The 12081-nt window shown below is 45.7% G+C and overlaps 2 protein-coding genes across 4 annotated transcripts; one reads left to right on the top strand and one right to left on the bottom strand.

Annotated features, from left to right (window-relative positions):
- The first annotated feature begins 4916 nt into the window (after positions 1–4916).
- LOC136459999 (DEAD-box ATP-dependent RNA helicase 58, chloroplastic) lies at positions 4917–8568 on the top strand. Of its 3 annotated transcripts, XM_066459848.1 has the most exons (10): positions 4917–5234; positions 5372–5465; positions 5566–5679; positions 5765–5860; positions 6094–6198; positions 6316–6474; positions 6564–6632; positions 7226–7315; positions 8002–8142; positions 8225–8568. In XM_066459848.1, the coding sequence occupies exons 1-10, from the start codon at positions 5053–5055 to the stop codon at positions 8504–8506; spliced, it is 1332 nt and encodes a 443-aa protein (XP_066315945.1). In that variant the 5' UTR covers positions 4917–5052; the 3' UTR covers positions 8507–8568. The 3 variants fall into 3 exon arrangements, with proteins under 3 accessions (XP_066315945.1, XP_066315946.1, XP_066315947.1); XM_066459849.1 differs by lacking the exon at positions 7226–7315; XM_066459850.1 differs by lacking the exons at positions 5566–5679; positions 5765–5860.
- Positions 8569–8901: 333 nt separating this feature from the next.
- LOC136459998 (transcription initiation factor IIA subunit 2-like) lies at positions 8902–11389 on the bottom strand. The gene is made up of 4 exons (XM_066459847.1): positions 11292–11389; positions 10771–10902; positions 10630–10680; positions 8902–9281 (listed from the first exon to the last, which is right to left on the bottom strand). The coding sequence occupies exons 2-4, from the start codon at positions 10897–10899 to the stop codon at positions 9132–9134; spliced, it is 330 nt and encodes a 109-aa protein (XP_066315944.1). The 5' UTR covers positions 10900–10902; positions 11292–11389; the 3' UTR covers positions 8902–9131.
- Between the last annotated feature and the right edge of the window lie 692 nt (positions 11390–12081).

Here is a 12081-nt window from a genome sequence, read left to right as displayed (position 1 = left end):
TCCTTGAATTTGCTTGTGTGGTTGAGCCTTCTCCCAAGAGCAGTTACTCTGAACAATTCTTACTCCCTGATAGAATTGGCAGAGATAGGTTTGGAGTGTTTATCTGTAACATATTTGGCTCAGATTGTGGATCAATACCCTTCGACATTGGACAAACTGATTTGACGCGCTTGAACAATTCTCTCCTGGCTTCTGGAATCGGATATGTTGCAGTTGCAGGCTCAGTACTCGCAGTCTTATCCCCTCTGTAGAACCCGCTCTTCAATGCCGCCACTCCACCTGGATCTGGGACCTCGTCTTCTCTTGGCTTCTGGCAAAGAGCCTCTTGGGAGCAACTCACAATGGTTGCAGACCGGTGGACGTAGGTCAGTTATTTACATGCCAGGTCACTTGTCATTTAGTTTTCTGTGAACTATGAACGGAACACAGGAAATTTTTTTTCCCGAGGAAACATGCTTCATCTACTGAGTTAATCTAATAGCGAAGATCAATGACATTGTGAGAGATGCTGTCGTCAGGTTGGAAACAAGAATTTTAAGGCACTTGGGAGTTTTGTTCGGTTTTTAACCGTATCTAATAGATTGTCATATAAGCATTTTTTTATGATGTACTCCCTCCGTTCTTAAGCGCGTGTTTAGTTCCAGGAAGTTGGAATTTGGGGGTACTGTAGCACTTTTGTTTTTATTTGGCAATTAGTGTTTAATCATGGACTAATTAGGCTCAAAACGTTCGTCTCGTAATTTCCCACCAAACTGTGCAATTAGTTTTTTTTCGTCTACATTTAATGCTCCATGCACAGGCCGCAAACATTTGATGTGATAGGTACTGTAGCACTTTTTGGGAATTTAGGGTGGAACTAAACAAGGCGTAAATAACTGTCGTCGTTGGTGTGCGTGCCGCAAATTTGACTCGATTTGTAGAAAATACGTGCAACATTTATATCTTCAAATAAATTTATTAAAAAACTAGATTCAAAGATCTTTCCAATGGTACTAATTATGTATCATAAATATTAATATTTTTTAATATACATTTAGTCAAAGTTGTTTATCGAGAAACGAAAACGATAGATATTTAGAGACAGAGGGAGTAGCAATGTTTTAAGTAGAGAGTTTCATATGGCTAACTTTACTGGTTCGGTTTCCACACTTTTTTATGGGCTCTTGCGTTTGTACCCTTGTTTTGTATTGAAATTGTGATTTTGTCCCTATTTTTTTGACTTTGTGAATTTACCCCTACTGTGCCATTCACGAAGCACCAGTTTGCCCCTGCTCCGTCATCCACCCCTAACGGTGTTAAACTTTGTACAAAAGACATGAATGCCCATGCGATTTTGCCCCTTGTTTTTATGCCTAATTGTGATTTTGCCCGTGTCTGGCAGAGGCTCGGTTGCGCGCGGCGCGGGGTCGACCGTCCGGCCATGGCGCGGCCATCGGAGATGCGGTGCTGGGGCCTAGCTGTTGGGGCGCAGGGTCAGGCTGTGGCCGCTGGGTGTACGGGGACGGGGCGCGCGGGGAGCAGGGCCGGGCCGCCTGTGCGCCGTGCCGAGGACACGAACGCCGCCGGGGGAGGCGTGTGGATAGCGCACGGGCAGCTCTCGATCTCGTGCTTCGGTCCACGAAAGCGCGAGCAGGGCGGCTCTACAGCACCAGGGCGACGTCGCGAACTCGGTTGGTCAGTTCTTGGCGGTGGGAAGTTGGCAACGGCGGCGGTCCACGACATCAAGAAAAATGGCGGCAGTCCAGGGCACTGGCACAGCCGCGGGGAAGGCAAGGGGGCGCAGCTCACCGGAGCAGGCTCGTAGCCGCGTGCACGAGTCGGCATGGTCGGCCCCGTGGTGGCTCCTCGCCGTCAGCGCGTGCACGGGCACGGGTGGGCGATGGCTCTGGGTCGTAGGCAGCACCAGCACGACCGCCGAGTCGGCGGCGCTGTCCGAACGCGACGCCTCCACCTTCCTCTGCTTCTGCGGTCTGGGCACGGGAGCCTGCGTGGGGAGGAGGAGCAGAGGAAGGAGGGGAGGCGGTGGCGCGGAGACCCACTGCCAGGCGCCACCAGGAGCCGCGGCCAGGAACCGCCGGGAGCCGCGGCCAGCCCCGCACGAGACCGCAACACCCTCCTTGCACGCGGTCGCTCGACCGCCCGCCACGCCACGCCACCGGCCCCTGCCTCGCCCTCTGTTTACTGCCACCGCACCAGCGTCGCGCGTGGGAGACTCATCCGAGCGGCGGGCCAGGGAGGGATGCCGGATCCGTGTCGGGAAGGGGCCTCGTCCGAGCGGCGGGCTGGGGAGAGAAGCCGCACGAGAGGGCTCGCCTGCCTGCACCAGATTCGCGCCGGGAAGGGCTCGCCTGCCTGCGTCGGGAGGGGCTTCGTCAGATCCACGTCGGGGAGGGACTTCGCCAGATCCCGCATCGGGGAGGCCTCACCTGTCTGCGTCGGGGAAGAGAAGCCAGGGACGCCGCTGTTGCCACCCGGACTCGCTGTCGCAAGCAGATAGCAGCGAAGAGAACGAGCGGATAAGAATGAAGAGGAAGGGGCATTTCAGTCATTTCACATTTGATTTTATGTGTTTTATTTTTATTAAATCGTTTAATCAGCCCCTAAATAACGGGCATCCAAACCAGGGGCAAACGGCTCCATCATTTTAAAATAGCAGGGGTAAAATCACAAAGTTGAAAAAATAAGGGTAAAATCACAATTGAGCTTCCGGACAGGGGCAAAAACACTGTTTCCCTTTTTTTAATACGCTGGAGAGCTAGAGAGGAAAAAACGGACATGTACAAAAAGCCTCCCCTCACTCCTGTCTGAGTTGTGGGGGTGTTGAGTTACAACAAGGCCTAGATCACTAGAACACAAACACATGGTAGGACCTAACCCACACAAACTATCGACAACTGCTAGGTTGACGCCACTTCCTGACCTAAAGCACCAACTTTCTGTGCCCTGCGAGACACCATAGATGGTGCTCATCATCAAAGATTTGGTTCACCTCTTATGAGTCATGAAATTAAATGCCTTTGAAACACTGGAATGAAACTACATTGAGGATAGTTGTTCCATTTATGTTTCATTGCATTTTATCTAATATGGTATTCTTAAAAAACAACGCTACAAAAATCTTCATTGAGAATGACCTAACTTTTTAACTTAATAGACTCTGCTTGGCTCCTGAGGCCGCTTGTATAGCCTTTAGCCTTCGGTTTTGTTCTTCACTTTTTTTAAGGCCTAGACATGTACCTGCTTCTCTATTGAGGACATATTTGTTTAACCGGTAGCTTTTGGATTTTCACTATTGAAATTTTGCTAATGACTTTTGTCATAATTTCTTAGCTTCTCAACACACCAATGGGTAGAAAAGGTCATCTCAACGTGATTTTCAGATTTTAGTTTATTTTCTTAGAAGCTAGTTTTTTTTACATTTTAAAAGCTAGCTATTAATAGTGTTGTTTGTTTAAAAAAACGAAATCCAAACTAGGAGAAACTATGTGGTTTTTCATTAATCATAGAAATAGGCATCCAAATTCAGTCCAAGAGAGGACTTGAACCTGAGTGGTTGGTTGCATAATCACACCTTCCACCCAACCAGTTGAGCTAAGGCTTACTTCCTTTTTATGTTTCATTGAGGATAGTTGTTCCATTTATGTTTCATTGCATTTTATCTAATATGGTATTCTTAAAAAAACGCTACAAAAAATTTCATTAAGAATGACCTAACTTTTTAACTTAATAGTCTCTGCTTGGCTCCTTAGGCCGCTTGTATAGCCTTTAGCCTTTGGTTTTGTCCTTCACTTTTTTTTAAGGCCTAGACATGTATTTGCTTCTCTATTGAGGACATATTTGTTTAACCGATAGCTTTTGGCTTTTCACTATTGAAATTTTGCTAATGACTTTTGTCATAATTTCTTAGCTTCTCAACACACCAGAGGGTAGAAAAGTTCATCTCAACATGATTTTCAGATTTTAGTTTATTTTCGTAGAAGCTAGTTTTTTTTTACTTTTTAAAAGCTAGCTATTAATAGTGTTGTTTGTTAAAAAAAAACAAAATCCAAACCGGTTGGCAAAAGTCCAAGAGAATAAAAGTTAGGTGGTTTTTCATTAAGAATAGAAATAGACAACCAAATTAAGAATATAAATAGACACCCAAATTCAGTCCTAAGAGAGGACTTGAATCTGAGTGGTTGGTTGCTTGATCACACCTTTCACCCAAACCAGTTGAGCTACGGCTTACTTCCTTTTTGTTTCAGCCAAAATGCCGAAACACACTTATACAAATTCTTGTGCCGCCTTTAGTAAATATTTTCTTTGTTCCAAATTATCTAGATACGTAGCAAAAGTCCGTGTATATAGAAAAATCAAAGCGTCTCTCAATTTGGAATAGAAAGCCTACTATGAAGGATATCGCATACTGGCATACTGCTGTCCAAAGGAGAAGATAATAAAAAGATACTCAGCATGTTCGCTTGCTCGTAAACGATCGTAAATTTCCAGCCAGGAACAGTGTTTTTCTCTCACACCAAACCAGCCAGCAGTAAATAATCCACGATCGTTTACGATCTCCCGAACAGACTGACTATAAATAAAGATGGCTTATTTCTGCACTAATCACGACAAATCTAACGGTGAGCGTCATTACCACCCGATCCGTTTCTGTTCTTTTGTTATCCACCCGCCAGCGCGTAGGTGGGATGGATTGATTCTAGGTGTGTATTTAGTTGTTCGCTTGTTCGTATACGATCGTGAATTATAAATTAAAATAATATTTTTTCTTATACTAAATCAACAATCCACGATCATTTACGGCCCGACGATAAGACCAATAGGATTACAGATCAGTTAGCCGACCGACCGTTAGTGGGGTCCCACGTCACACTTTGAAATAGCCTTATCTTCTTCACCATCCACCCGACCGCCAGGAATCCACGAGACGCAGCCATTCTCGGCCGCGCCCATCCTCCGCTCTCGCAAACGGAACCGCTCCGTTCCATCCCTGCTCATCCCTTGAACCAAACGCATCCAAAGGGACCGACCGGTTCCCGTTGCTCTCTCGTGGCCATGGCCGTGGCGGCGACCTTCCCCTCCGGCTCCCTCCTCCCCACTACCCCCGGTACCCACCTCGCCCCGTTCACTCTGCGCTTCCCCTTCCGCCTCCGCCCACGGTGCACCGCCTTGGTTGCCACCGCCGCCACACTCCGCGAGGTCTGCACCGGCCGCGTCCCGGACCACGTCCTACAGAGGTGAACCCCGCAACCAGACGAGCGGCCAATCCTTTACCATGCCATTAGCTCACTCGTCGGCGGAGGCAAAGGCAACACCTGGAAATTCTGCGGGGGTTTCATTTCTTGATTGAAAAAAAAATGAAATTTGGTTTCAGGGCTGAGGAGGTTGGCTATGTCGTTCCCACCGAGGTGCAGGAGCAATCCCTGCCGCTTCTGCTGTCCGGCCAGGATTGCATTCTCCACGCGCAGGTGGTCCTTTCTTGCTCCTTTTTTTCCTAGTCCAAGAGTTCGTGTTGCGCGATACTGCTGTGGTCTGTTATCGCATTTCGCATTTCACGGTGGTCTGTAGACAGGCTCAGGGAAGACGCTGGCCTACCTCTTGTCTGTCTTCTCCGCCATCGACTTCAGCAGGTCCTCGGTGCAAGCACTGGTTGTCGTCCCCACAAGGGAGCTCGGCATGCAGGTGATTGGCTTTGATTTGATTGCCGGCTCGATTGCTTGCTCAATGCACCCCGTCTGTCTGATGTGGCTTCCTGTGGTGCTCCAAGGTTACCAAGGTTGCTAGACTACTTGCAGCGAAGGCCTGCACCGTCATGGCTTTGCTTGACGGTGGTATGCTCAAGAGGCAAAAGAGCTGGGTCAAGGTAATAGTAGTACTGACCATCTCTTGCTGGATTTATGTTGATGCGTGATTACCTGGGACCATTTTGATTGGAAGTGGCTATTCAATGGTTAGGTCCAGATCTATCTTTTGATTTCAACGTATATTTATGTCGCTATGATATTGACGGTTATGGCATGGTAGCAGAATTCACTTACATCATCATGTAGAGGGTTTGCCATGTGTTTGTGATAGAATTGTCGATAAAATTTACAGGCTGAGCCTCCCGCGATAATTGTAGCTACCGTGGCAAGCTTGTGCCAAATGGTTGAGAGGCGCGCATTCAGCCTTCAATCCATGAGAGTGTTAGTTATCGATGAGGTGAGCTCATCGCTCCACTTTCTTAAGTCTTGAATCAAATTACTGTCAGAGTTTGCTCCGCCTGCTGATGCTCTGTAATTATACTTGCCAAGGGGGCTAACCTTGTTGTTTCCATAGGTTGATTTTATTTTTGGGTCATCAAAGCAAGTCAGCTCTCTCCGCAAAATATTAACCTCTTATTCAGCAGCTTCGAGTCGTCAAACCATATTTGCAAGCGCATCCATCCCTCAGCACAATCGCTTTCTGCACGACTGTGTACAGCATAAATGGACCAAGGTTGTACTAACTTCTTCTACTGAACCAATTGCTGTTTGTTTTTGTACTTCAAAGAAGGCTAATGTCTTTTTCCCCTTATCATGGTATAGAGTGATGTGGTTCATGTTCATGTCCACCCTGTACAGCCCATGCCTTCGCACCTGTGTCACAAATATGTGGTGAGCATATCAAATTCTCTGTATAATGATTGATGACCTTGTATCTAATTTCTCTTTTAGTTCACTGATACAAGGACCTTCCAATTTTCTCCCACCTTTCTTTCAACCATAGGCACTTACCCACAACCATGCCCACCCACAGGCTCATTGTTGTAAATTATACTAATGTTCTTCTTGACAACTAATTTTGGGATGCATGGCACTTACTCAACATCAACTACCTCTAGGCATGTCACATTTCTTGTTATTCTCAACTAATCCAATGCATATAGAGGCAACCTGTTTTTTTTTCCTTTTTCCCATAATTAGTGCCTCCTGGCCATCTAAGTCCACAACCAACCTCCTTTCTCCTGAGATTTCTTTTCAATCTCTATCTGAATCTTGGAAGGGCGGGCCTGGTGCAAGCGGTAGAGTCTTATCGCCTGTGACCGGAAGGTCCCGGGTTCGAGTCGCGGTCTCCCCGCATTGCACAGGCGAGGGTAAGGCTTGCCACTAACACCCTTCCCCAGACCCCGCACAGAGCGGGAGCTCTCTGCACTGGGTACGCCCTCTATCTGAATCTTGGTGGCTATGACAACATAATCAATGTGCAGATCTGCACCAAGAAGGAAAGGCTGCATGTTTTACTATCCTTGCTCGAGAGGGATGCACCAAAGTCTGGAATCATATTTGTTGCTGAACAGGTACTGGTGTACATGATGTTCTTTTGGTACCATACCATGTTGTTTACATAGTTTCTCTAGTATCTTGGGATTTCGTCATCTATTTTCTGGGCTGCTTCCTCAGTAGGGTTGTCAATAGGCCAAGTGATCTTATGACAGGCCAGCAATATTATGTCAGATGCAAATTTAAAATAGTCGTAAAGCATTTTGCCGTTTCTATCTGCTTATATTGAATGATACAGAATATGCATGATACAGTTTTGTGTTGTGATGCTGTACTGCCATGCACGTATGTGATGAGTTGAGCCAATTTGGTATCTGCAATTTCGCAAATGTTTATTACCTTTTCAATTACTAGTAGTACCTGGGAAAGTTTCTGCAAAATTAATACCCCAGTTAGCATTCATCATGTAAACACCAAGATCCAGGCAGCGTCCACCAGTCCATAACTTCATCATATTTCCAGTTTCCACAATTGCTGTGCTCTGACCAATACCCCCGATTCATAAGCTTTTAGATTTTGGATACTTGACACTTATAAGTAACAAAATTGGTTTGTTCACTAATAAAGGGGCATCTATTCTTCACCTAGCTCTGAGCAGTTATGTTGTAGTGAATGAATCTTAAGTTCTTAACTGAACCAGAGAAGTAATGTTTCATCCTCAACTTTGCATTCTGTTTTGTAACTCCTGAACCTATGTTCTTAGTCTGAGAGATCAAAGAAGGCTGGAAATCCTCCTTCAACCACCGTCGTTGCTGAGTTCTTGAGAAATGAATATAAGGGAAGCCTAGATGTGCTGCTGCTGGAAGAAGATATGAACTTCAATGCTCGAGCTGCCTCGTTCTCTGTAAGTGCTCTCCGAGTTCCTTGTCTGAATCTCCCAGCATCTCCATTCTCTGTATTGACTATGAGATTTGTGACCTCCGCAGGAAGTGAAGGGAAGGGGATTCCTGCTGGTTTCAACAGACATAGCAAGCAGAGGGTTTGACCTTCCTCAAACCAGCCACATATACAGCTTTGACCTTCCTAAGACGGCGACTGACTATCTGCATCGTGCTGGAAGAACCGGGAGAGAACCTTTCTCCAGGTTGGAATGCGGCGTGACAACCCTTATAACAGAGGATGAGCATTTCGTGCTTCAGAGATTTCAGAATGAGCTCAAGTTTCACTGTGAAGAGCTGCCCCTTGAGTCCATGTTCACGTTCTCTTGAGCTCGGATGTGAATACTAGTCTTTTTTTTTTTTTTTTTTGGGCGGTGGGGGGGTGGGGGGGCACTGCTACATGAGATCGATTTTTTGTTCTCTCGCTCTGAGCATCTATAGGGGGAAAACTACAGCATTTGTATCTTCTACGGTTGCATATCCATTTTTCTGGATATATACTTATGAAATGATCTTGAATCATGACAAAGTTGGTCCTGAATTGTTTTATCGTCTCGGAAAACGATTTAACTAAACTATAACCATGTAGCTTAGTCCACTGGACTATAGCTTATTAAACAACAGCTGTTATTGTTCATTGGTCACTTAAACCAGAGCACGGTTATATATATAAAGGCACAAATAATTCATGTCAAATTCAACGCTTCATCTAGTCATCCATGTGAAATTTTCAACAGAAAAAAGCAAAACCATATTCCATATTCAGTACGCATAACATGTTGGCAGCCATGGTACTCTAGTCTAGTCAGGTGCCACGGCCGATGGCTTAACTTCACACAAACAAAAGTTCAGAGGGGGCAAATTCACATGAACTAGGAAAGTTCGGGCGGTGCCAGTAATATCATGAAACTGAGCTAAACTGGACGGGATCGACATGGGGCAGGAGGCTGTTCTTTTATGGTTGTTGAGGCTGCAGCAACTTGGAATCGCAGGCCACGATCTTCACTTTGCCCAGTGTTTCTTGAATCTCCTCGCTCTTGAAGGTTGCATCTGTTAGAATGAAGGTCCAGACATTGTCGCAGAACCTGTAGGTGTGCAGATGACCCTGTACAGCGACAAGGATCTAGTCTGATAACTGATAAGATTTCAAATACCAAAGTGAAAAGAAATACTGAGTACTGAGCTGGGACCAGTCTGAAACCATTAGATGTGCAAGACAGTTTGGAAACTTGCACGCCCGATTTTAATTGTAACATTTGAACCCCAACTTACAGAATTTAGAGAATCAAACTATCAAAAAGAAGCAGGAAGCACGTACACTGGACTCATAAAGGCACAAGACCTATCTGAAACACTAACAATAAGGTATGAGGCCAGAGGCTCTCGTCTTTTCTTTGAAGTCGAGCAAAATAATAGCAAGCATTCAGTATGTGAAACTATTAGCATGAACATCACCTTCGACAAAGAAGGATATCACCGAAGTTCATTCTAGATCATACAAAAAAAGCCCCTTTGCCTCCAAAATGTCTTCATGGTTTCAAAACATAAAAGAGACTAGCAGTTATTATAGAAAGACAACTATCTATGTTCCCAAGAAAAAGGTGTACTATGAAGTTTTCATTTTAACAAACTGGAAGAGAAACCAGCAATGTGACAGGTAGCTACGTAGAACTTTCATGTACACGCAGAACTACCAAAAAAATGTGTGAACTTATAGTCCATTAAGTTAGGTAGGAAAGTTGAATTTGCAGTTATTTACAATTCAAGAGCAAGCACATATGTCACTGGTACATGGGCAAATTAATGATTTCGGACAACAGTTCAAAACATATCACAGCAATGGAAAATAGCAAGGCTAACAGGAAAAGAAATGTGAGGCTACATGCAGTGCAAAGAGTGCTACAAAGGCAAACATTAACACAATTGCTTCCAAATTTTTTCCGGCGTACTAAAATTAATCCACATATGGAGGGAGTACAGTTTTTGATAGCCATTATTTTGCTTTATCAGCGGTTAACGGACAAACCCAATTAATGTGTAGTGCATAATTCTATTGTGTACAACAGTAAAGTACAAGCCAATACACATTGTAGCACACAGGATCATTAAACAGAATGGTTAGAGGTTGTCTAGTCTAATTTTCTAAGTTTACATCATTCACTATCAGCACAATGTATAGTCTGAAATTTCTACCTCGTAAATTCTGCTACATGTGTAAACAGAAAAAGGAAGGCAGACGTTTTCATTTTAAGTGGCTAGCTAAGAACTAACAGTTTAAATTTGTTAGGTAAATCTACACATTAGCAGGTGCATAACAAAAAGGAATCTTAAGTACCATTCCCAGGTGCATAACAAAAAGGAATCTAAGTACCGTTCCCCTTCAAAGCTCTAGACCCATGGTTCCTATCGCAGTGAATCCGAATCAAGAGAAAGGGCGCATCGATCGTATGTACCTTGACGTTAACCTTGCTCTTGACCTGCATCTCCAGCGCCTCAGTCATGGACTAAAAACAATAAGAGAAGGGTCAAAACAAGCAGTGACGTAGTGTCAGGGACCTGGTAATTTTGAGACCCATACTGTAATGTCGTCAGACCTTGTCGAACTGCAGGAGGACCTGGATGGCGAGCTCTGGGCTGACGGCCCCGCTGGAGACGAGTTCGTCCAGCGTCTCGGTGAGGTAGGTGCCAATGGTGGACCTCCGGTACAGCTCGAAGGTGGCCATCCCCTGCATGCAACGCCACGCCGGGCCTCAACAGCGTCAGAACACACCGCAGAGAATTACATGTACATGTTGTTTCAGATAAACTAGCAGATAAAGCAGTGGTCATGGCTAGGATGATCAGGGTTACGCACACCCAGGAAACAGGATCGCGGATCGGACATCTCTCGAGTTCAAGTCACGATGAGAAACTCAGACTAGCATGGCATTCCATTCCAAGGCACAAATGAATGAACCAAAAGTAACCGAAATCCCCCCGCAATATTAATCACGAATCCCGGGAACTCGGCGGCGTGGCGATCAGCGGCGGCGGAGGCCGAATCGGGGCGTGTAGCTAGTAGCTAGCAAAACCCGCCTAGAAACTCCGGAGATCGAAGGCCTTCCACGAGGCTCACCTGGCGGATCGGAAGGGCACGGATCGGGCGAGGAGGAAAGGCGGATCTGTCGGAACAGCGGCTGTTCCTTGACGGGCGGAGGCGGAGGCGGAGCACGGAGGGATCGCGCCGGGGAGGGGGAGGGGGAGGAGGAGAGGGACTGGGGGAGGCAGAGGAGGAGGTGGAATTCGAAATCTTGCTTCTTATATACGGACGGAGGTGGGAGAAGGGGAATTGGGGACACGCCTTATATAGGAGGAGCCTAGGACTAGGACTAGGACGGAGGTTCTTGACTTGTTCGGGTTCATTCTCTTCGCGCCAATTACCCCTCTCTCCATTGCCCATTTGGCATACAGCTGTCAGCTGTACACGTCTCCTCTCCTCTCCTCTGGCTCTTTGCCCTATTTCTTCCTCTCTTTTTTACTAGCAAAGAAGTTACACTTCTTTTACACTCGATTGACATTTATTTGTTATTTCACAAATTTGTAGCTAAATTGACATTTAAGCGGACACCAGATCATGGGAACAGAGTGCTTTCATATTCTGTAAGCATGATGCAAACACTTTCTGTGATGGACTTCCTTCATCGCTTTCGTTTTATTGAACTGATACGTTGCTCATGGTATTATAGATTTCAAAACTCTCATCAGTAAGCCTCTAAATGTGGAGTACAACGCAAAGGAATTGAGGAAGGGTAACAATGCAAATGCAAATAAATCACACAAAGGTCTACTAGCAGTTCCTCTCTAGAGCTCCGGCCCATGTGGCAATCTACGGCCGTCCATCCCCAAGCACCACCATTTCCTAATCT

This window comes from Miscanthus floridulus, chromosome 6, assembly GCF_019320115.1.
Source record: "Miscanthus floridulus cultivar M001 chromosome 6, ASM1932011v1, whole genome shotgun sequence".
Lineage (NCBI taxonomy): Eukaryota > Viridiplantae > Streptophyta > Magnoliopsida > Poales > Poaceae > Miscanthus > Miscanthus floridulus.
Note: the sequence above shows the minus strand (reverse complement) of the source record. Positions and strands in the feature narration are given on the sequence as shown.